Source organism: Pan paniscus, chromosome 4 (assembly GCF_029289425.2).
Source record: "Pan paniscus chromosome 4, NHGRI_mPanPan1-v2.0_pri, whole genome shotgun sequence".
NCBI classification, from domain to species: Eukaryota; Metazoa; Chordata; class Mammalia; order Primates; family Hominidae; genus Pan; species Pan paniscus.
Genome location: NC_073253.2, coordinates 135,129,190 through 135,154,462, shown reverse-complemented (window position 1 = coordinate 135,154,462; position 25,273 = coordinate 135,129,190). Strand labels below are relative to the sequence as shown.

Here is a 25,273-nt window from a genome sequence, read left to right as displayed (position 1 = left end):
AAGGTTTGCCCAACCCTGGCTTTCAACTTTCAAATCACTGCAAACTAGGATTGCCTGTGAGCAAAGACCAGGACTTGCAGCTGCTAGAGCAGGAGGCATGGCTTTTAGCATCACAGATGATTCCGAGGAACCGTTAAGAGCTATAAAAGAAAACTCTGTAAAGAACGTGGCATGATTCAAATGTATGGTTATTTTTATTTTGTCATCCTTTAAACCAGGGCTGTCCAATAGAAATATAATGCAATCCACATATGTAATTTAAAAATTTCTAGTAGGCACATAAATAGTTTTTTTTTAATGTACAAAATAAATCCAGACTTCTCATCCTGGCTTGCACAGCCCCATGTCAACCTGGGCCCTGCCTACCTCTCCAAGCTCCCCTCAGACCCTGCCCATCTTCTACTATCTTCCAGCCATATAGGCCTCTTTTGGCCCCATGAACTCATCAAGCTCATTCCCACCTTAGGGTCTTTATCCAGCTGCTTTTTTTTTTTAACTGTCTCATATTTCCTGTTGATGTTTTGTTTATTGTCCCCCTCACTAAAATTCAGGCTCCCTAACAGTAGGATGCTTATTTCTTGGTATGGTTGAATGAATGAATGAATTCATTTGGAATGAACTGAATAAATGAATAAGGAACAGGTGAACTAGATAGGGTTGTTCTGAAGTGAGTGGACTATCCAGAAATGGCTACTGAGTCACACAAGGTTCTCACTAGATGGAGTGGGCTCCCTGTGATCTGAAATGCGGTCCTGTGTTTTCCATTGGTGGCCAGCGATTACTTTGGAGCTCTCAGTTCCTCAGGCCCTCTGAATTAGGGCCATGCCTACTGTTTCTGGGAGCAGTCTCTATGTAACACATCCCCCTAGCCCATCACCATCACCACTAAGCAGTGGCCACAGGCTCAGTGCATAATATAGCACTGGAACTCATGTCAGGAACCAAGGTGGTAGAGTAACCCCTGCTTCCTCCCACCAGCTGCCACTGCCATCCCCCACCATCTTGTTGGGAGGGAAGTGGCTCATGATGGTGGAGACAGGCAGTTCCCTTGTCTCTGAGTTGCAAGAAAAGTCAACACACTCCAAGTGGGGTAAGGGGAAACTTTAGCACCTGATAAGAGCTCTCGGTGTTGTGTCCCCAGTTCATAAGAAAGGAGAAGGGACTAGTTGGAGGTCATCACTTGACCAAGAGGTTAGATCATCACCAGGTGTCAACCCAATCTTAGCACAAAGCCACCTGTGCATATGTGTTCAGTTTGTAACCAGTCATTGAGCTATATACACTTATAATATGTGCACTTTCCTGAATGTATGTTACATTTCCAAAAATAAAGGAACACACCTGAAGAGCCCTTTAGAACCCACAACCCGAACCCACACTCACAGCTTCTGCTTCAGAATGCCTAGGATATGTCCCAGGTACCTGACTTGTAAAGCTTCCCATGTGATTCCGATTAGCATCCAGGGTTAAGACCTAACATAAGCAATGACTGGGGACTCCAGAGCAGATGCAGGAGGGAGGGAGGTGGGTAAGGGAAGGAAGATAAGGCAGGATTTCAGTCACACTTAGAATAATGAAGTTCCAAAAAGTCCAACAGATTGTTAGATTGATGCACATAGAATCTCTGGGTGCCAAAAAAAAAAAAAAGAAAGAAAGAAAGAAAAGAAAAGAAAAGAAAAAGACGAAGAGGAAGAACCAGCAATATAAAAAAAGCAGGTAACTGAGGGGAAAAAACTTTGTAGCAAAAGGTTAATAGCCTTAATATTTATAAAAAGCTCTTACAAATCACTAGGATGAGCACTCAATAGGAAAACAGACTGCATGCATGAACAGGCAATTCAAAAAGAAGAAATACAATGGGCCAATACACTTATGAAAAATGTTCAGCCTCATCAGTAATCAAATAAATGCAAATTAAAACGACAAAGAGACGTTATCTTTTGCCTAGCTAATTGGCAAAGATTAAAGACATGATAATACCTCGTGTTGGTGAGTGTGTGGAAAAAACAGGCACTGTCATTCACTGGGGGGAGCGCAAATTGGTGCAACCTTTCCAAAGGGCAATTTGGCAATGTACAAAGCTGAGAAAGATTGCGTACCTTCTGACGCAGCAATTCCACTTTTAGGAAGATCGCCTTAGGAAATAATTGTGAATAATAATAATAATAGCTAACCTTTGTTAAATGCTCTCTATGTGCCAGGCTCTACATGCATTGTCTCATATAATCCTCACAGCCATCATCCCAAGAGGTAAGAGCTATTATTTATCTCCTGTATTTTACAGCTGTGGAAGTTGAGGCGCAAACGAATGAAGTTAATTCTTGGACACAAATCTAACAAGTAGCAAAGTCTGGGTTGAAAGCCAGACAGCCTGAGTCTAGAGCCATCCTCCCCCATACAGCAGTATACATGGGGTGTGTGCAAAGATAAAGCTGCAAGGATGTTCTTTTGGGGTTGTTTGTAATGGGAAGGGGGAGGGGGCATGCTAAATGTTCCACACAGGAATCAGTTACATAAGTTATGATACACCCATACAGGAACATTATGCAACCATGAAAAATGATGCTGTAAGAAAAACTGAGTGTGTGAATACTCGGGGGTGCGGGATTTGTATATGCATAAAATATTTCTGAAAGGAGGTCAAAGGAACCGATAAGATTGATTATCTCCTAGAAAGACAACTGTGTGGTTGTGGCCAGAAGTTAGAGAGAGACTTGTTTTTTAATCCATATACCTCTTTTCACTTCTTGAATTTTGAATCATGTTAATATCTGTCAAAATATATGTATATATATATATATTCAATGGAATCGTTGTTGAAATATATATATATACACAAATAAATACACATATAAGTCATAGAATTTGTTCCACATAACTTTCATTTCCTTGAAATGCTACCAAGAGTTCCAAGAAAAAAGGTTTCAAGGCCCCCACTTAGAGAACGATACTGAAGTTGATAGATACTTCTTTAACTATGCTTAACCCACATGCTCTCCAAACCCATTTTCCCATGGAACCCTCTTCTCAAGTAATATCTGTTTTCATCTCTCCAGATACTCCTGCTTATAGAATTCACTTTGGGAAATGCTATTATTAATATTTAACACCCAGGCGAAAGAGTTACACTGTTTCATTAAATGAAAGAATACATAGAGCCTGGCACATAGAGAGCATTTAACAAAGGTTAGCTATTATTGTTATTATTATCCACAAATGGCATTGATTCCATTTTGTTTAAAAATGGGGGGAGGTGTTATTTATGAGTATGGAGACAAAGGATGGTTTTGTTTTCTTCTTTTTTCACTCCTCTGTATTTTTTAATTTTCTAAAATGAACAAAATTATTTTACGAGAATCATTGCGTAAGCCTACGTCATACATTTTTAAAGTCTTCCTTTCTGTGCTTCCTCTGTGCCCTGTGCCCCTCTCATCTACTCCCTGCGTATATGCAGCAGCTCAGGGTGAAGTTCAATGAGGGGACCCCTGTTCTAGCCAGGCCCTCTTGCCTGCCTTTCTCCAGAGCCAGCTCTGGCCCATTGTCAGCGCTCTGAGTTGCTAGGGAAAGGACCAATGGCCGAGACAGGGCCAATCAGTTCCCAGACAACTCCCTGGCTCCAACAGACCCTCCCTTCTGCTACTGGAAGGCTTTTAACCATCTCACAGAGAGAAATAAGACCACAAAATCAGACACCATCCTGCTACCAGCCTAACACGTGGCAAATCATGATACCTGAGCTTTGGTCCCAGCTCTGTGGCTGCCTGGCTATGTGGCTTCAGGCAAGTTTCTTCACCTCTCTGAGTCTCATCTGCACCATCAGTGTCAGTATGACACTGCCTCACAAAGGTCAGGGACCAAACGAGAGCCTGCATGAAGGCTTTGTGTATCCTGTAAGGGACTGTCCCACTGGAAATTGTTATACACCTCAGCACGAGCACTGGCTTAGCTTCATCTTCCTGAGAAGAGAGTACTTTCTCTTTCAGGGTGTGTGTGTGTGTGTGTGTGTGTGTGTGTGTGTGTTTTGTTTTGTTTTGTATTTTGGTGGTGGGGAGAGGAGCAAGGAAGTGAAGCATGGGAGACTGGGGCATGCGGAAATAGAATGGCGTTTAAGAAAAATGGGGACAGCCTCTCAGCTTGGCATTTGCAGCTTTGCATCCGTGATTGGGCCTGAGCCCACCAGTACAGCCCCATGGCTTGTTACCCATGATTTTAGATCCTGAGCACTGATGTCAAGGAGATCTGTGTTTGAATCCCAGTTCCATCATCTGCCCTTAGGGAAGTGACTTCACCATTCCGAGCCTCCGTTTCCCCATCTGTAAGTGGGTTTAACCATTGCTGTGAGCTCATGGGGTTATTGTGAAGGTTTCATAAGCTAATGTAAAGCTTCATACCATTCAAGGCATGAAGGAAACTCTCCATAAGTTATAACTACATTGATGTCATCACAGACTCATTGTAAATGCTTATTGAATTGAACTAGGAAATGACACTAGGAGGGGTGGCTCTCAGGATCACCCTTCCCATCCCCAGTTCCAGCCCAAAGACAGTGGCCCTTACTCTCCACTACTCATGCTTGGCACTGCCCCTACCACCACCGTGCTCACCTACCTGCCTTGTAACCCACAGCCACCCGGCCCAAGTTGAAGAAGATGAAGAGCCAGACAGGACAGGTGGGTGAGAAGCAATCGCTGAAGTGTGAGGCAGCAGCCGGTAATCCCCAGCCTTCCTACCGTTGGTTCAAGGATGGCAAGGAGCTCAACCGCAGCCGAGACATTCGCATCAAATATGGCAACGGCAGGTAAGCAATATCCAGCCTGTCCTCCATCCAAGCAGCTGCCCTCCCTCCTCTCGAGAAGGAGTGGCCTGAACTGGGCAGAGGCCAGGGCTGTGCCCCCAGACTCACCCATGGAACCAGTCCCAGCCCCTCTCCATACTCCCCTTCCTTGCCACTCCCAGCCTTCTTCCTGCAGCTCGGGGACCCTCTGGTCATGGTGGCCCAGGGTCTTGCAGACCACAGACAAGAATTAAGCCTTTAACTTTTCTGGATAGTTGAAGGCAATTTGACTGTCACAGTCAGCTTGATCAGTGGAAGACCCTGCTCATCTCTAAAACTTCTTGAAAAACCTGCTGTAGTGTCTGAAAGCCCCAACATTTGGCAATCTTTGGTGAAAGACCCTGACTCCAGAATGCCTCTGGGAGGTCACACATGATGGGCTGGTTTCTCAGCTTAGCAAGCTGTCAGTTGTCAGAAAGCTAGGTAAGGGAAAAGGGAGCAACACTTTGATTGGTGTTGGAGAACTCTGTTCCTCAGACGGTTTCCCCCTAAAAGTTGAGAATTGTCTTTAATCCTGAATCAGTGCTCCAGGGAAGTGAATCAGAGAAGTTCCCTGAGTCTCTAGGCTATGGGAGATGGCCTGTCTTCCATCTTGGCTGGGTCAGGCAGGGGGCTTCTGGCACCAGAGAAGCCGCTAGTCCAAGGCAGCCCACCACCTCTCTGCTGCCTCTCAAGGAGAAGCAAGGGGGAAAACCCCTGCCTGCCAGCTAAACAGGCATTCTACCTGATGTCTGCTCTGTTGGCTCCGGGGACCTAGTGGCCTTCCCTCTCTGACTGAGGAGCTCCCAAACCTTTTCTACCCTCCCTCCCAGAATAGCTTACAACCACTCCTTTCCTGGCTGTCATTTTCCTCCTCACCACCCCACCACACACACAAAATGCAAATTAGGATGGTTTTAGAGCACACCAGCCTGCCCACAACAAAAAGTGGTAGAAGGCCAGGGCTGGGCAGGCTGCTTGGGTTTGCCATGTGGGGCTGGATGTCCATGCCCTGCCTCTGGCCCTCAGACTCTGGAACCTGTAAAAGAGGTTAAAGGAGTCAGGGGACTGGGAGTTACTTCCAGTTCTCTGATTCTCCTTCCAAGAATGGGGAGCAGAAGTAAAACTGATCACTCAAGAAAATGATCCTGGCAGAAAACAGAATGTAATTAAGGAAGAGTTTGGCTTAGATCAAAGGTTTGTGGCTGAAAGAATGCCGCTTCCTAAGGAACTTGCCATGGCCAGTGGCGAGTGGGGGGTTCTATATGTCCCTTGTCTACAGCACTGGCAAGAAGCTCTGGCTGCCCACCCAGCCCACCTTCCGAGACCACCCCACCCCTTCTCACTGCCCTACCAAGGCTGCTTCCAAGCTGGAGAGAATGGGCAGGCTTCTTGGAGCTGGGGCAGTTGGGTCCCGTCTCCCTCCTATCCTTTCTTTCTAGAAGATGGTTTCTCCCCTACTTCACTGCAGTGACGAAAGTCAGGAGAGCCCCCCTTTCCCTCCTCATGCCTCCCAAACATGTCTACAACCTGCCTATCATCATCCCACCCTACCTGGTGCCACACACTCATACTCACCCTCCCTCCCGCACATTCCCCCCCACCACACACACACACCCACAGAGCCCTGGTACCACCAACTCACTCCTTTCTCTGGTAACTTCAGCTTTCTCTCCCTACCAACAAACCCACGCCCATGACTTTTTTTCTCAAATGCTGTCCCTCCACGCTGCTGCTCCCCTGGCCCTCCAGCGGTTGCCCCATCTCACTTCCGCCCTCCACCACCATATGAAGTCACTGAGGGAGCTAGCCTCATGCCCACTGACTGCGCACTCTCGTCCTCCACTCACTCTTTGACCTGCTGGAATCTGCCCTTCAGTTACATCCCAACCTCTCGATGGCTGTGGTCCTGGAGAAACCCCAGTTATCTTTGCACTTCCTGGCTCAGGCCTCCAGGCCTCTCAGCGGCCTCGGCCTGGGAATACCTGCTCCCCGGGGCCCTGTGGTGCTCCTCCTAGTCTTGCTGTGAGTCTGGACACTGTCTCTTAGTTGCCATCAATGCTGGAACTTTCCTGAGCTTTGGGCCTCACTATTTTCTTTCCTCCCTTTCCGCCTGTGGGTGATTTCACCTTCTCCTGTTGCTTTAAGAATCTGAGACCCAAGTCTCCATATCCAGACACAATGGCTTTTTTACCTGAGCTCCAGACCCATGCTGCCAGAGAGACACTAGATACCACACCTGAGATGCCTCACAGACATTTCTGATTCTGAAGGCCCAATCTGGCCTCTCCCCTGCCTGCTGTAGTCCTTTCTCTCCCTCATGTGTTCCCCTCTCAACTGTGGCTCAACCAGACTCTCTGCTGCTCAACCCCTGACCCTTTGTCGTCTGCCCAGGGGGTCGTGCCTCTTTCCCTCCTCCTGCACATTTCTTATCTGGCCTCCCTGCCTCGAGCCTTCCTCCTCTGTCCCACTCTTGGCCACTCCCCACCTTTTCTGGACCACAGGCCCCTCTGAGAATTCATTTCTGAATCTAAAATATCTGTATTGAGTATCAACTATGTGCCAGGCACTCTGCTAGAGGCTCAAGATATGTCAGTGAACAAAACAAAACTTACCTTCATGAGTCTCTAGTCTAGCTTCTACTATAGAATCTGGTAGACACCTTGTCCTTTTCTTCAGGAAAAAAAAATGTGGCTTATGTACCCAGTTTGTTTGTAATTCTAGAGGTCCACAGAGTCACTGACCCCCATGAGTGTCTGACGGGAAATGATCTTTCTAACAGGAACATCTATTCAATCATCCATTCAAGACAGAGCTTGAGAGCCTACTGCATGCCAGGTACAGCCTTGGGGCTCTTCCGACTCCTCTTCCTGGCCTACAAGTCACTGCCATGCAGTTTCCTCACACTGCCACACTCTCAGCCGCTGGTCTTTCCTTTCATGGCTCTGGACTTGGGCCCAGGCTGTTCCCTATGCTGGCAGCCCTCCTCCCCTCACTTGTCCCTGGCAAGGCTCTCCAAGGCCCAGCTTAACTGTCTTCTCTCTGGGACACCTTCCTAAGCCCTCTAGGCAGCTCTCATTGTCTCCTCCCATGGTGCCTTAGACATGGCTTCATTGCTTTGTAGAGGGATCTGTCTCTCCTTCCAGCATGAGAGAGCCTCAAAGCCTGGATCCCTGTACCCAGATACCCCCTTCTCCGCTATAGAACCTGACAGAGAGCTCTACACTGAGGGCTGAACTGATGAGAATCTTGCAGGACTAGCCCTCCTCTCCTGGGTGTAGAGTCCCACTGAGACTGGGCAGGAGACCTTTTGGATGGTTCTAGCCTTCTGAACCAGTTACTGTCCTGGTTAAGCCTCAGTTTCATCTAAACAATCCAGAAACAGGGACTGGTCTTCTCCTCCTGGGTATTATGGACCCCTAAGAGTCTAAAGTGTGCCCCCTGCTCCCTACCTTTCAGGGCCCTGCCCCATTTGCTGCATCTGGAAACTTCCCTGTTCTCCCTGTTCTGCCCCTGGGCTCTCAGCAGTGAGTTGTCAGTGGTGGAGGAGTGGGCCATCATAGAGAACTTCTGGCTCCCTGCGACCAAGGCGCCCTCAGAGTGACTTAGAGAGAACGGCCACCTGCACACCTACCCATCCTACACTACACATCTCACCTAGTAGAGGGGCCAGGGGCAGTGGCAGGAGTCTGCTTTCTGGCAAAATGTTCTCTGTCCTGTCTGCCCACACAACAGCTGGCTCCCCTACCTCCTAGCACTCTCCCTGCCCGGGCCGCACTCTGTCTGGGCATCTCTGTTGACCTGTAGAGACCCCTCCTCAGAGGGTGCTGTCTGTCTTTGTGCCCACTGCACTGAAACATCTCACCCAAGCCTTCCTGTGCCAGGAGCAAACTGCCCCCCCAAACCCTGGGCACGGGGCCTTCCCTGCAGAATCGCATGTTCCCTTGTTTATGAGGGGCAGGCTGGAACAGGCCCCTTGAGCAGGCAGGGGGCGGGGGGGTAGGCGCTGAGGAAAATGTGGAGGACACAGCTGCCCAGATCCTGTCCCTGCCAGCAGAGAACCAGCTGGGGAGGTAGGGGGGAGGGGGGAGGGCGTGGTCACCATCTCAGGGCAAACCTGGGTCAGCATGTGATGGGACACCAGGAGCAGAGTACAGCACCCGGCCTGCCAGGGAGACAGGAGAGTCCTGGCTCCTCAGGCTTCCACCTGGAGCTGGGAGTGAGGAGGGAGAAGGTGGTGACTCCAGTTCCTGCGGGGGCTGAGAAACCCTCAGAGCCCTGCCCCTTAGCCAGGACCCAGAGCCCCGTGTGCATCTCTGGGGCCGGCTTCTATGAAATCATCAGACAGCTGCTAACCTAGGACATCTGCAGCAAGCCTCAGGGTCATTATCTCTGTCCCCCGCCTCTTTCTTGTTCCTCAGAAGGAAGGGGCACTCCTAGAGACCTGTGCCTGCCTTCTCCAGGTCTCACATGCCTGCATGTGGGGAATCCTTCCTTAACATTCTGCCACATCCTGCTACATATGATGCTGTATAAGGGAAGCGCCTCTGAATTCCAGGGGGGTGACAAGGAGAATCTGGCTCTGAGTCCCCTGTGCATCAACACCCCCACCCCCGGACCCTCAGGCAATCTCCCTTCCCTGCTAATCTGGTGTGTGCACAGGGAAGTGAGAGAAGCCATACCCTGGGGAAGCTGGAGTTTGTGGCATCTAATTTGGCTGGAGCAGGGAAAGAGATGCTGTCTTAGTCAGAGGGGCCTCCAGGGCTCTCTTTAATGAAGGGAACAAACTATAATTGACAGAAGAGGGTTGTGGGCCGGCACCAGGCCAAGGAGACAGAGACCAGCTTGAGCCAGGAAGAATATGGTATAGTTAAGCAGCTGTCACCACAGCATCAGCAAGGACATTACCATAGCAATAGGGTCTATAGACAAGACCATCTTGTAGCGCCCTTGTTTGGAGGACCTTGGGGTAAGGATGCCAGGATGCCTGGGAAGAGGCTCCCCATCAGAGGTGGAGACAGCCCAGGTAGGGATTGTGGGCCAGTTTGCGTCTCCTTGACCCTGGCCCAGCCTATCTGCTTGCCTCTCCTCAGCCTCCTTACCCCATCAGCTCCATAGCTCAGTTTTACATCCCCTAGGCTCAGGGCAATGATGGCTCTACTGCCCTCCCTCGTATTCCCCCATCTCTCCAGCCCACTACACATAGGCTGGAAATCTGGCTTTTTAATTCAGCACTAAAAAGAGGAGGTGATCATACTATGTGCAGAAATTACCATGTTACTTCTTGCTTCCTCCTGGGGGCCAGACTGGGATCCCAGGCTTTATCCAGAGCTCGTGCTGGCCCTTGGAGGCAGAGGAAGGGGTGAGGGCTGTGAACAGGCCCTTGCAGAGCCTAAGCACCCTGGGGTAGGTGCAGGGAAACTCTGAGAAGGAAGGAGAGGTTTGGCTGGGGCTTCAGAAAGAAGAGGGGGACCAAGGCCAGGTGCCCTAGAGTCACAGTACTGGGGGGATCCGCCCAGTCCTGGCCACACAGTTCTCAGCATGCAGGGACTAGGTGCAAAGCTTCAGGGCTAGCCCCAGCTTTTCTCAGAGATAGCCCATGTCCTCATGAACTGCAGCTCCTGGCATACCTCTGCCTTTGCCTTGCCGAGTGCCCTTGGGCAAGTCAGGAAGTCCCTCTAGGACTCAGTTTTCCCTTCTGTAAGCAGAGAACACCCAGGTTGGCCCTGAGGATCAAGTCCAGGATCTTTTTGTTCCCCAAGGTGTACAAGCTCCTGGCACACAGGAAGTGCTCAGTAAACATTTGTTGAATGAATGAATGAAACAAAAACCCCTTGGAGAAGCCACAGAGTGCCCCTTAGTGGCAGCGCTGATTTTGAGAACAAGGGAGAGCCCCAGGTTTGGACTAGGAGTCTGGGCACCATCACCATGGGAATCCGTCAGGACAGCTGCCCTCCCGGGTATCTGGGAACAGGTCTTGCATACCCAGAATGACAGGTTGCCACTTCCCAGGAGAGGCAGAGGCAGCTGGGAATGAGGGAGGTGGCCATGTGACTTCCTACAGGGCCTGGCTTTACTCCCCCAGAAGAATGTTACAATGGTCCAGCCCTAGAAGAGCGGATGTGAGGGATCATAGATTTAGGACATGTGAGCAGCCACTAGTCCTGCCCTGTGTTGTCCTAAGGGCCCAAGGCTCCCTGCAGCTGCAGGGACTCCGTGCCCCACCTGGACTCCAGAAATTGCTGGGCGGAGGGAATCTCCTTCCCATCTAAGCTGCAGGGCCACTGTGGCTCTGTGGAGAGAGGCAACCGCTGGGTGACTGCTGGGGAGCCACAGCCGGCCCTGGCTCACGCCTCTCCCCCCTTTTATCCCCTCCCTAACCAGAAAGAACTCACGACTACAGTTCAACAAGGTGAAGGTGGAGGACGCTGGGGAGTATGTCTGCGAGGCCGAGAACATCCTGGGGAAGGACACCGTCCGGGGCCAGCTTTACGTCAACAGCGGTAGGTGGGCCCGGACAGAGGGAACGGTCCTAGAGGGGTTTGGCAGGGCGGGCCAGTGGCCCCCCAGCCCTTGGGGCCTGCATGTGATCCATCTCGCACTCAACTCCCCTCCCTCCTGCTGCTGCCATATCAAGCCCTAGATCTCAGCCGATTCAGAGAAATGCAGTCGAAGCATAAATGTTTAGCTTTGTTATCTGGGCCTGGAAGAGCCGCCAGCTCTCATTTTAAATACCCTGAAAACTAAATATTTTGAAATCAAGAGGTGGGGGTGGGGGAAGGATATTTTTAGAAGGCAATTATAGGAGGCTGGGCTGCCAGGAGTGGGGCTGCAGGGAGAGGCAGGCCTGGGGCATGTGCAAGCTGACTGCCTATTGCCTGTTGCTTTGCTGGGCACCTGAGCACAGGCAGCCATCTCCACTGGGCCACGGGTGGGCAGCTTGGATGCCTGGGGCCCCTGGTGGCAGCCTCTGTTCAGGGAGGGCAAACTCCTCCCTGACAGGCCATCCTCACTCCTTGAAGTCTTGCAAGGTCAGGACCTCACGGCACCTCTTACCTTCTCGTCTCTACAGTGGCAGACCCAGCCTCAGGGTAGAGGCTGCCTTCCTGCTGCACTGCCCTCTCAGGCCCTGGTTCTTTCCCTTGACTGGGAGATTGCCTCTCCGCCAAAACTACCTGTCCTCAGGCAGTGCCCTCTCCACTCTAGCTTGAGTACCTTAAATCCCACAGATCACTCTCCTCCCCCCAACACACACAGACTGAGTGTGCATGTGGCTACCTATTTATTGGGGTTCACTTCCAGTCCTGCTCATCACAGAATATAATCCTGTATCTGTCATTACCTGCCTCTATTTCCACCAGACAGCCTCCCAATATGCCCTAAACCTAGCATGGTCTAAAAGACTACTTGGAACACTCTCTGCCCTATGACCCTCAGACAAAAACCTAGTTCAGACCCTGTCTTCCTGTCCTGGTGAGGGACACCCCATCCTCCCAGCCCCTTGTGCTCCTTGGTCTCCCTTGCCACTGTGTCTAATAAGTCTGAGTCTCCATGTCCTTGCCAGTCTTCTTTCTGGATCTTTCTCACACCTGCCTCTTCTGCTCTAACTATACCTCAAGGGTAACCCTGGCTTGGGTTTCATCCCTAGTCACCTGAACCAGAGCAGCAGCCTCCTAAGGTGCTTTTATCCTGTCATGTTCCCCACCCCATAGAACTACAGAACAGGGACTTTGTTCTCAACACCCTGGCCTAAATGATCTTTCCAACCTAACTTCCGTCAGTCCCTTGTCCATTCCGTTCTTACTCTTGCTCCTGTGCCATCCTGACTCATAGGATGGGTCAAGACAGTTTCTCTCACTATGTGTTGGCCTCATTCTTTCCTACTGTAAAATGGGCCTCTCCCATGTTCGGAGAGTGGGGTGGGAAGAGGAGGCCATGGCTTCATCTCTTCCTCCTTGACCATCCCAACCCACTGCAGCGTCTCTCCCAGCTAGGGCTCCACTCCTGGGCCACTCCTTGGCCAACCATGCTCTGATGGCATCTCTTGAATTCTAGCCTTTGATTAGCCTTCAACTCTCATGCTATTGCTGAACTTTCTCTGTGGGCGTGGCCATCCCAGTGAATCTGTGAGCCTCAGGAGAGGGGAGAACAGGGAGGATGCTTTCTCCTGGAAGTTACAATCATAGCCAGTATTTATTGAGCCAAGCTCCACATTATCCCATGAACCCATACTCAAAGCCAGGATATATTTTATAAATAATAAGAAGCTCAGAGAGATTAAATATTTCACCTGAAGTCAAACACCTAGTTAATGATAGAGCTGTACGATGTAAAAGTAGTTGGCAAACACTTAGTCTTTCAGCTCTGTGGGGCTATGTCTAGTCTGTCTACCACCCTAGCCTCAGGGTCTAGCACAGCACCTGGCTCACAGTGGGTGCCTGGTAAATATTATATAAGAGAACTTATAACCTGCTCCAAGGTCTTTACTGCCTCCTCTATGGCCCAGCCTGGGCATGACAGCAGGGAGGGTGTCTGAGCTCCTACTTCTCTCATCCTATCCCAAGTTTGGGAAAGTGGGCTGTGTCTGGGGTCTAGCACCTGCCACCTCTGCTGTAGTGGTCAGACATTCTCAGATCCACTTTGGATTTGGGGCCTTCCTATTTTATTAGTCAAGACTTTCTTGACTAGAATTAACTTAAGCCTATCTTAAGGGATTTATTTATTGGCTTATAAAACTGGTAAGTTCAGAGGTGGAACTGGCCCCAGGCATGACAGAATCTAAGAACTCAGAGGAAGAGTCCAAGAACTCATAGGATGGCTCAAGACAGTTTCTCTCACTATGTGTTGGCCTCATTCTTTCCTACTGTAAAATGGGCCTCTCTCATGTTTGGGGAGTGGGGTGGGAAGTGGAGGCCATGGTCTCAGACAGGTCCAGATCTACCCCATCCCAGCCCACCACCCGGAGAAAAGAGATGGCTTTGTCTCTGTGTCCATAAGTACAGTCACAAGGATGGATTCTGAATGACCCTGCCAGGTCATGTGACCCACTTGACCAGTCACTGTGCTTGGAGGGTGGGGCCATCTTTGCCTGGCCTGTCTGTGTGTGCACAGGGGCTACTGAGAGGCAGGGCACTGTGAGTGAAGGCCTGGTCAGAACTCCATGGAAAAGCACTTCCCCGAAGGGGTGCTGTTAGCAGAGAAAGTGGGAGCGGCTGCCGTGCAGAAAACCACAGGAGTGCCCTCTCTCTTGCACAGGGCTTGGGGCCTGTGGCCAGAGTTGGTGAGACCCCTCAGATAAGCTGCAGTCCCCTCCCACACACGGATTACTGTCAGCCCTCAGCAGGCCATGCTGTGATCAGTTTAGGAACCAGACAGTGGCACCTTTGGGCAGGGCACTGAGGGCATATCTGGAATCCCAGCTTCCTGCAGCCTTCTTGCCTCTTGACCCTCCAGGGCAGCGGCAGGGCAGAGCAGGGGAAAGAGTTTGGAGATTTGGTCTCGTCCAAGCTCTACCTCATGCAACCCTGAGTAAGTCACTTCACCCCACCAGTCTTTGGTTTTCCCGTTGTGGGGCTGAACTAGATGATCTTTAAGCCCCCTTCCCTCTAAAATTCGGGGATTCTGAGTTTGATGCTGAGGCTGACATCCTGTGCACCTAACCAGTACACACACACACAAACACATACCACACTACTTCTGCTACCATGTGCAGTCCATGGCAGGCAAGAGCCTACCCTTGAACAGGTGAACAGGGCCACTGCTGGGGACCAGGAGGCCCCTGCTGGGGATGTTTTCCCAGGCAGAGATGCCCAGGCTCCTTGTTTATCCACAGAACCCATGAGACCTGCAGCAACCACACCCTGTGGTCTGCCCCCTCTGACTCATCCCAAGGTGGGTTGGTTTGGCCCGCCCAGGCCGAAGGGAAACCAGGGCTACAGGGATAGGGCAGCTAGAAGAGGGTACAGGGAGGTCATTGGGGAGCAGCAGGCTGCTCGGGTGGCATCACTTTGGCTCTTGAGTGGCTACTGCTCTGTTCAGGTGGAGCCCAGGGCTCCTTCCACAAATTAGAGTAGGCCTTCCTTATAGTCAGAGCTCTGCCAGCTCACAAGAGGCTCCTGCCTTCCTGAACTGGCGGGCAGGAGGAGTCGGCAGGAAGTTTGCGGTGCTAACACAATAGCTTGGTCCAACCCACTTCTGAGTTAGAGAAACAGATGTCTCATCCCAGGTGAAAGGGAGCTTGGGAATGTCCTGAGGTGGCTGTACCAGCCCCTGATGTCAGGCTTTGCCCCGGAGGACAGGCAGGTTTGACCTGGGGTGTCATAGGACCATGGAAGCCCTGGAGAGGCCTCTGGGCCAGTCTCTTACCTGGAGTCTTGCAAAAGCTGGCTGTTTAAACACACACACACACACACACACACAGATGCACATTCATGTCAGTCACGCATTCAGAAGCGCTTATTCAACAAGATCTTGCTCTGAGCTCTGGGAAGTCGCAGTCTTGGCCCCCAAGAAAGTCCCTCAAATGGCAGGAAACTAAAACCCGAACTCTAAAAGGTCTGCCTTTTCTAACAAACTGAGAGGAAGGTAGGCAATTTATCAAAGGGAAAGGGGCCTCGATGGATAAAGGAGCACTCGACCTGAGTCTTGAAGGACAAGCAGAAGTTTTCTCCATGAGCAAAGGTGAAAAGCAGCTGCACTTGTGGGCAGCCGGGGACGCAGCTCCACAGCAGCAGCTCCCACCCCGCCACTGTCACTCTTCAGGGGCCCTGATAAACTCACACCAAGACACTAACGGTTCATCAAAACTTCCTGGGCTTACTCCTCCCGGGTGCTTTTTTAAATTAATTTTTGAGATATAATTTATATACCATAAAATTCACCCTTTTAAAGTATACAATTCAGTGGTTTTTAGTATATTCACAAGGTTATATAACTATCACCACTAATTTCAGGACATTTTTGTCACCCCAAAAAGAAACCCCATGCCCTTTAGCAGCCACTCCCATTTCTCCCTCTCTCCAGCCCCGGCAACCACTAATTCTGGACATTTCATACAAATAGAATCATACAATATGTGGCCTTTTGTGACTGTCTTCTTATACTTAACATAATGTTTTCAAGGTTCATCCATGTTGTAGCATGGATCAGTACTCCATTCCTTTTTATGGCTAAATACTATTTCACTGTATAGACATACCACATTTTATTTATCCACTCATAAGTTTGGATTCTTGGGTCATTTGGATTCTTGGGTCATTTGGATTGTTTCCACATTTTGGCTGTTATTAATAATGCTGCTGTGGACATCTGGGCACAAGTTTTTGTGTGAGCATAGGTTTTCAATCTCTTGGGGATACATCTAGGAGTGGAATTTCTGGAGCACATCATGACCATATTTAATTTTTAAAGGAACTCCCAGACTGCTTTCCAAAGCAGCTACACTATTTTACATTCCCACCAGCAATGCATACAGCTTCCAATTTCTCCACATCCTCACCACCACATGTTATTATCCTTCTTTTCGATTCTGGCCATCCTAGTGAAAGTGGTATCTCAGAGTGTGTGCGTATGTGTATGTTTTATAGAGATGGGGTCTTGCTACATTGCCCAGGCTGGTCTTGAACTCCTGGTCTCAAGTGATCTTCCTGCCTTGGTCTCCCAAAAGTGCTAGGATTACGGGGGTGAGCCAGCCATTGGCTTGGCCTCATTGTGGCTTTGATTTTCATTCCCCTAATGACCTTTTTGGAATGTTTGCATTTAAAGGAGACAGTCCTTTAATCTACCAAAAAGATGATATTATCAGCCAAGGATACCAGACTAGTCCCTGGGATGGTAGCACAGGGCACTTTTTTCCCCCAAAGAATAAGATATTTATTTTCTCATTCATTCATTCAGTAAATATTTGTTAAGCACCTGTTATGTGCCAGGCACCATGCTGGACATTGGGGTTCAGGGTAAACATGTCAGACATGGCTCCTGCCCTAATGGAGCTTACATTCTAGTGAAGGAACTAAGCATTAAACAGCAAACAGTTGGCTGGGCACGGTGGCACAAGCCTGTAATCCTAGCATTTTGTGAGGCTGAGGCAGGCAGATCATGAGGTCAGGAGATCGAGACCATCCTGGCCAACATGGTGAAACCCCATCTCTACTAAAAAATACAAAAATTAGCTGGGCATGGTGGCACATGCCTGTAATCCCAGCTACTTGGGAGGCTGAGGCAGGAGAATTGCTTGAACCCGGGAGGCAGAGGTTGCAGTGAGCTGAGATCTTACCATTGCACTCCAGCCTGGGCAACAGAGCAAGACTCTGTCTTGGGAAAAAAAGAAAGCAAACAGTTGCACACTTAGTCATGTAATTATGCTAGAATAACTATAAGTAGAAGTATATGAAGCTAAGCGAGGGAATAGGGGAGGAGCCTGACCAGCTTAAGAAGTCAGGTGAGGCCTCCCTGAGACACTTGTTGTATTTTGAACATCCTGGGCAGGAGACTACTTGGCTTATTAAAGGAGCAGAACTATGACCAGCATAGTCTGAAATATACTGAAGGAGAAAGATGGGAGATGAAGTGGGAGAGGTGGTGAAGCCCAGATAAGACCTGGGAAGAAGTTGGGGGCTTTATTCTGAGTGCAAATGGAAGCCACTGGAGAGCTTTGGTAATAGAAGATTGATACAATTTACATATTTTAAAGACCACTGTGGCTGCTGCAAAGTAAAGGAGATGAAGGCAAGAGTGAAGGCAGAAAGACCAGAGAGGAAGCTATTGTGGCCATCAAAGAAAGAGACAATGGTGGCCTGGACTAGGGGAGGAGGTAGCAAGACATGGATGGAGTCTCTTGAGGAAGTGGAAATGGCAACCCTTGGTGACAGATGGCTATAGGGGAATAAAGGAGGATGAAATCAAAGATGCCCTCTAGGACTTTGGTTTGTGCCATTCGGTCACGGAGATAGGAAAGACTGGGGAAGAAGGTGGGTAGGGCAGATGGTGCAGAGCACAGTTTTGGACTTGTTGAGTTTGGGGTGCTGTGAGCCATCCTCGTGGAGGTGTAAAGGGAGAGTCCACGTCACCTTCACTTCTCCAAACACGGGCAACCATAGTGAGAGATATGGATACGCTGACAGGGGTGTATAGACACGTTGCCTCAGGAGCCCACGCGTGCTAGAACAGTGTAACTGCGCTACAGCGTGAGCGCAGCTCTTCCCATGTGGAAATCTCCCTGGAGTATGGCTTTGCCACTGGCAGAGTTGGGCTGCAGTATCTTGGGAAGGCCCTGCCATTATAGAGGAGTGGCCTTTCTGAGATGGAAACACCCGTGGTCACTCTTTCCCCACACCCTCTGTGACTGGCTCCCCAAATGTCTTCCCTTTTTACCTTCCCGGGGTCCCAGCCTCGTCCCCATACTGGCAGCGCAGGCTCAATGCATTCGGCTGGGGAGGCCCCATCTTTCCTCAGGAGTTGTCCTTGGCCTCCCAAAGCCTCGATGAGCACAGACATATATGTGAGAAGCCCAAGTGTGCAACTGTGGCCCCGGCCAACCCCGCATCCTCCCTGCTGTCCACTGCTCACTTGACTGGGGTGAAACAATGGGCACAGCAATGGGCAGTCTGTGCCACCCACAACTGCAGAGGACACCAGGCTGGGCCTGGCAGATCCAGGCTGAGATTTCTCTGGCTTAGCCAACACCCACAGGAGGGCCCAGGCCTGCAGTCCTCACTGCGCTTGCATTCGTCTGCTTTTGTCAAGCCTGGGTGCTGATGGGGAGGATGTACAGCCAGGGGCTAGGAGCCCTGAGGCTCTGTTGCAACACACACTGCACTCTGGCCAGACACTTCGCTGCCTTCTCTCTCTCCACTCTCCTGTGCGATGTAAATGAAGGGCAGGACAACCTCGAGGGTTCTCCCAGCAAGGAGATTTTACAAGTGGCAGGCGTGGTACCTCAGCTGCTTCTCTTCTCTGTCCCTTTCTTAGTTCCCTGGGTCTCACTGACCCAGAAGTGGGGCAAAGATCAGCAGGAGGTCTCCAGTTCCAGCCAGCACGTGGGTTCCAGCTGGGTCTGGGGTTGAGCCGAGGAGGGAGACCTCAGCAGGGGTGGGGCTCCGGGATGCCAGCTCAGCAGCAGGCATGATGTGGAGGGGACGGTGAAGCCGGCCCTGCCCGCTGGATTTTATCAGCATGCTCCTCAGACATATACAGAAGCAGAGCTGTGTATACACTCCCAGCCCCCCGCGCTCCATCCGTCTCCCCACATGTCTAAACACTGAGGGTGCCGACTGCCTGCCCTCCTCCTCCTCCTCTCACTTCCACCCCTATTACTGAGGGGAGTGGAGAGACCCAGTACCCCTGAGGAGACAGGGCCAGCTGGGGTAGCTTGGGCCACCTCATTCAGGAGGCCACTGCTGGGCTGGGTGGGAACGAGAGGCCCTCAGAGGCCCTGGGAGCTGAGGGGAGCAGGACCTGCTTCTGGCTGTCCAGTCCGGATTGGATGGGGCATTATCTAAAACTGATGTTTGGGGCGAGAATGTTCACTTGAAGCCAGCTTTCTGGATGCCATTCCCTGATGAGGAGCAGAGCTTCAGTGATGTTCATTTCTCAAATGAGTCCAGTCAATCGGACGTGCAGTCTGTGCTAGAAGCCTTAAGGCCCAGCCTTGCTCTCCCCCAGTTTTGCATCCCAGCTGCCCCCTTCCCTTTCCCCGGCCCTGTCTCCTCCCCAACAACTTGAAACCCGTGATTTATGGCTGGGGCTGTCCGAGACCTGGAGGCTCCCTCTAGGGGCAACAGCTGATAAGGTCAGGGAGGAGGGGGCTGTCTGGGGTGGGGAGATATGGAGAAGACCCCAGATGCTTATGGAGATGGGGCATAGTAGCCTTTGAAGCATTCCTGGAGCTAGCCCAGACCTTGGAGAATGGGGGAAGAGAGTAGAAGCTAGGGTTCCTCCTACCCCCAACATCTCTCCAGATCTTAGAAAATGACCATGTCCTAAAGGTGCCATCCCCTGAAGGCCCAGCTCCCTTCCAGCCACTCCCTGGTCCACCATGAGAGCCCAAGCCATGCAGGCGGGTGTAGGTGTCTCTTTCCTGCACCGCCTCCTGCGTTTGTTCCCCACATGAGACATCAGCATCTCAACCACTTGCAGGGGAGCCCCCGGAAAGCCAGGCAGGGAAGGGGAGAGGTGGGCCCTTATTCAGCAGAGGAAGCAGTTCCTGCTCTCTTCTCACCCTGCTCCCCCCACAAAAGAATGAAAATCTTCCTGGCCTTTGGAAGTTTGCCTAGAGCTTGGGTGCAAGGTTGTACTGGGTAAACGGGCAGAGCTCATGGTGGCCTCTCCTTTGCCTTATTTGTGACTAGAAGGGACCACCAGACCTCCCCTCCCCAGTCATTCCTGCAGCCTCTGGTCATCTTCCAGTTTTGACGTGGGGCATGAAGGAGATGATTCCTGGGGCCTAGGGATAGTCTCAGTGCGTCACTGGCACATGTCTCTCATACCCTCAGTGAGCACCACCCTGTCATCCTGGTCGGGGCACGCCCGGAAGTGCAACGAGACAGCCAAGTCCTATTGCGTCAATGGAGGCGTCTGCTACTACATCGAGGGCATCAACCAGCTCTCCTGCAAGTAAGTGACCAGTAGGGGTGGGCATGGGAGCAAGAACAGGGTAGGAGATGCTGGGTCAGAAGTGGAGGGCTCTAGGAAAAGAGGGTTCCAAGCCACTGACAAGAGGTCCCCAAGGGGTGTAGACAGGAAGCTTTGCCCTACTTCCTAGCCCTTTCCTGGAATATAAGGAGATATAAGCTCTAAGGGGCACAGGGGCTTGTGCAGTCCCCATTTCCCAGGCCCCTACCCACCCCATCTCCTGATGTCTACCCTTTCACCAACACCCTTTAGGGAGATGGGGATGCTAGTCTATGCCCTAGGCACTGGGCACTGGGTTTCTCTTTCTCTCTCTCTCTCTGCCTCCCTCAGTCTCTCTTTCCCCCCCTTCTTTTCCTCCCCATCTCTCAGCAACTCTCCAAACTTTGTTCTTAATGAACATTTCCCAGGCTGCATCTTCCCCAATAGTAAGGAGCCTGGCAGGGCCAGGCAGAGCACAGGTTCCAGAGCCCTTTGCTCCTGTAGTCTTGAGGGGAGAAGAGGGGTCTGCCCAGAACCCAGTACTGACCTCAGGATCTGGCTGCCCTTCTGCCCTACAGGACCCCATTGTACAAAGATGCCATCCCTGGGTGCTGCCTGTGTCCCTTCAGCCCCTAGCCCCCACTCCATGGGATGAGGGGATACCAGCAAGGACACTACTCTAGGTATGGCCCAATGGGGGAGGTCAGGGTGGAGGAGAGGCTCAGGCTGGGGCCTCTCAGCCTCCCCAGGGGCCAGAGCCTGCTCACCAGCCAGGCAGGGTGGCCCCAGCAGGAACTCCAAGGAGCTCAGAACCACCCACTCCCCATAGCAAACAAGGCAGGTGGGAGAGAGGCTGTCAGGGAGGGCTTGTTCAGGCCCAGCCAGATCTTCTGGGCAGCTGGGCCTACAGTGCCCCCTGGACAGATTCTCTGGTGAGTGTGTGAGGAGGGGAGGGGAGCTTGGTGAGGGCAGCATAGGCTCCAGACAGATCTAGGAGAGGAGTGGGAGGGGGGCCTAGTTAATAACTTCAGTGTTTCAAAGCAGCCCAAGCCTAGAGCCCTGGCAAGGTGCTAAAGCTGCCCCATTCCCATGGCATCTGGGCAAAGGCCACCAAAACATTGATGGGGATTCAGAGAGAGATGTTTGACCTTCCCCCAGGCAAGGTCAGACTCAACGCTTCTCAGCTCCCCTGCCTCTGATCTCCCGCTCTAGATCCACAGCCCCCTTCCTGGGCACACCCTTGCCCGGGAATGTGAGCCTGGTCTGAGAAGGCCAGGACTTTTCAAGACCCCTCCACCTAACAACATGGTAACGAGGGGCCGCACCTCCTTTATGCTCACCTCAGTGCTGGGTGACCCAGCCCGCACTGCCAGGCAGAACCATGGCTCTTGCCCCAGCTGGCCTCCTCAGCTGGCTTCCTCCCTGGCCCCACCCTGCCCCTGCTGCCACCTCCTTCTCCCCCTCCCCGAACCTTAGAGGAGAGTCCCAGTAGCAACAACAGGCCCTCTAGGGAAGTTCTCAACCCAAACTCAGCCCCTCATCCTTCCCCGCCTCCTGCCTCTAGGAGGCTGCCATGTTAGTATGACAGACCCTAGGGAACATTCTAGCTGTGAAACTTGCTCAGAGTTCTTTGGAACAGATCTACTAGAAATTCATCAGGGTCCTGGAATACCTCACAGGGATGACCCAGCCCTGCATCCCCATTTCCTTGTCTCCTGCACCCTCCTCCTCCCTGTGACATACACACTAGGTAGGTCTCTCCTCTTCCCTAGCCCCTTGGACCCCAAACCTTGAAGGGATCCAGCACTGTCACTGAAGTCAGCCCTCGTCCGGGCAGGGAAGGTTCTGGCCCCTCAGGACAGGTGCCAGGGCTGAGGAGGGCCATGGGGGCCAGGGCTCCAGTGCTAGAGTTCGGTGTGGGCAAGGGAGTGGTGAGATATGTGGGCTCCAGGAGGGCCCTGCCAGCAAGGTTGCACCCCTAGGACCTCTGAGTCCTGCCCAGCTAAATCTGAGAGGAGCAGAGGCAGGAGCCTGAGCCATTGTGAAGATAGTGCCCTGTTCCCTTTCCCACCAGGGCAACTGGGCTGCACTGCTTAGAACTTGGTACCCAGAGCCACCACTTCCCCATCTCAGCCTCCCCTGGTTCCAGCCAAGGTTCCTGGAACCAACTTCCCCAACACCCTTTGTCAGCCCTCGGGGGAGAGGGCATCCCTGGTGGAGATGCGGTCAGAACACCAGGTCCTCAGAGCTGTGCTGGAGAAGGGCAGGGGGGTGGGGGGCAGGGCAGAGCCCAGAGGCCATTCTGCGGGTGGACGAGCTGGGAGGGAAGGTGGGCAGGCCTCTTGGGGTTCCTGATGACACCTGAATGGAATAAAAAGGAAAGAACTTAGGAAACGGAACTCACGTCTTACCATTTGTGCTGTTTGTTTACTTTTTATTTTGATTTTTTTGCATTTCCGCTTAGCTTGGATAATGAAACTACACTGGTCAGTTTCATTCCAGTTTCTATAAAAATCAGTTTTCCTTCCTGGTTTTCTTACACTTGTTGTTGTGTATTGGTTCAGAGCCCTGCAGGGAGTGTTGGAAAGCAGGCACACTCCGTCCCTCCTGTTTTTCTGGAATTCAGTGCCAAAAGAAACAGTGTCACTGATACTGAATTTTGTTTTAAAAAAAGACAACGTAGGGGGATTTGAAAATGGGAGTCCAAATCAAGGTGACTGTCCCCTGTCTGGGCCAGACAGGGGCCTCTGCACTCCCTCTTGCTGCTTTCTCCTCTTCTCTCCGTGTGTTTGTAGAGCACGGTTGGTGCGTGACTCTTGGGGACTGGTTCAGGGGATGATGACAGAACAAGACTCTTTCCAGCCCTGTGCACATACCAGTGGCATGCCTCCCCTTCCCATCAGCTCATCCCCCTCATCCCTCTGCCCCTACCCCACCCATGTCCAGGTGATTCCCCATCCCACCTCCATCTGCCTGCTCATCCTCGCCACATCTTCACCCCTCTCATGAACTCAGAGGCCCTTCACTCCCTCCAGTGCCCGGGGCACACCGCCATCCTTCATCCACCCCCTCCCCCGGGTGAGGGCAGCACACATGGCATTATCCCCAGGCTACCAAAAGGAGAAACTGAGGCCCGGGAGGTGGGGTGGGAAAAGGGGAAGGCAGAGGTCCTGACCTCTCTATCACCCCAGATGCAGCCCGTGGGCTCTCCTCTCTGCCCCTCTCTCACCCTGCTCTTCTCCAGCCCTGGGGACAGACCTTCCCCAGAGTCATAACCGATGACCTGGTGGGAAAGGCTGGGAAGGCTGTTACCCGCTGCTCCTTCTAATCTGTCCTCTGTGCCCCCTGAAAATCAGAGGGTCAATCCCAGTTTCAGTGGAAACCACCAACCACCACCCAGCCCCCAATGCTGAGTTCAGACTCCCAACCTGGTTGGTAGGCTAATGTACCCCATACTCTCTTACCCTGGTATTAGGTGCAGGTTAGAGAGGCTATAGGCCCAGCTCACCCCCAAAGCCTTCTCTAGGGAAGCCCCAGTCTCCTGAATGTGACTCATCCTCAGCAAACAGGACTAAGGAGAGACATAGGAGTGTCCAGGAGGTCCCTGAAGGAGCTAGCACCCCAAAGAACAGCAGTAGCTGTCAGCCTTCCACCACCCCCACTGTGCCCCTCCCCAGTGCCTTTTGTTTTGTTCAGCCAGTGGGGAGCACATTTTCTCAAGGAAGGAAGGTTAGGACCATAATGTTGTGCAACTCAGCGGCCATGAAAGATGTAAGTCTGTAGTCAGGATAGTCCAGGCTGGGTGTGAGATAAGGGCCACAGGGATGTATGGAGTTATCATTGTTCTCCAAGGGTCTTGGGACAGCAGCCCTGCTTGTCAGCAATGGAAATAAATTTCCCCTTGCCCTTCCTGCCCCTGTACTCCCCCATTTTCTCTCTCTCTCTGACACACACACACACACACACACATACACACACACACACACACTCACACACACACACACACACACACAGAGGTTTCCCTTCCTCCAAGAGCTGGGCTGATCTCAGACATTGGACACAGACACATCTGTCTTTCTTGTTCCTTTGTGGAATCCAAGAGTCATTTGGCAACTTCCTGGGTCTTCATCCTCCACTCCCAAAGGCACTTATGTTTGAAAATCACTTCTCCCTCTCTAGTCCCCATCACAAGTGGACATCAGTTTCCAAGAGCTAAGGAAGAAGAGCTTGAGCTGGTTGGGAAGCCTTAGCCACTACCTCCATTTACCTGAGCTGGGATGAATAGGGACGAGGGCCAGGGATCAGAGAAGGATGTGTTGACAAGGGGGCTGATGGCAGTCTCCGCCTCCAAACCACCCTGTTCAGTAAGACGACCATGTACCCTCTTCCTACCCATGCCACTTCCCTGATGCACTTCCCAGCCCTCCACCACCCCCCAATTAGCCAGGCATACCCACACACACACTCCTACCACTACAGGACAAACCTCCTGCCTCCCCTGGGGGAGATGCCATCAAGGCCCAGAGAAACTCTAGCCCTCTGCTCAACTACCACTCCCATTCCCCACTCCTCCAGATTTGAGGTCACAGGGTGTTCATGAGTATCTGTCACAACCAATGGCTACCACTTACTGTAAGCCTAAGTGGCTTCCTGACAGTTGCTATACACTGCAATGCTAAGAAATAGAGTACACTTGCCTCTCGAGGAAGTTTACATTGATTAATTTTGAACAGTAGCCTATTATTGAGGGGGACACTGGTGATGAACTTAGCTAATTTCCTAAGGAAGAAGATGCAGAGGCAATATAGACCCATCTCTGAGTAGGGAGATGTGGGGAAGGGGTCTAGCCCT

The 25,273-nt window shown here is 51.6% G+C and overlaps 1 protein-coding gene across 6 annotated transcripts in view; it reads left to right on the top strand.

Moving 5' to 3' along the window:
• The window catches only part of NRG2 (neuregulin 2), a 195,103-nt gene that overhangs the window by 149,676 nt on the left and 20,154 nt on the right, over positions 1-25,273 (top strand). For all 6 annotated transcript variants that reach the window (XM_034960613.3, XM_034960614.3, XM_034960615.3 and 3 more), the window contains exons 2-4: positions 4,627-4,798; positions 11,198-11,316; positions 20,305-20,425. In XM_034960613.3, coding sequence (XP_034816504.1) covers positions 4,627-4,798; positions 11,198-11,316; positions 20,305-20,425 — 412 coding nt within the window. The remainder of the gene's footprint in view (positions 1-4,626; positions 4,799-11,197; positions 11,317-20,304; positions 20,426-25,273) is intronic.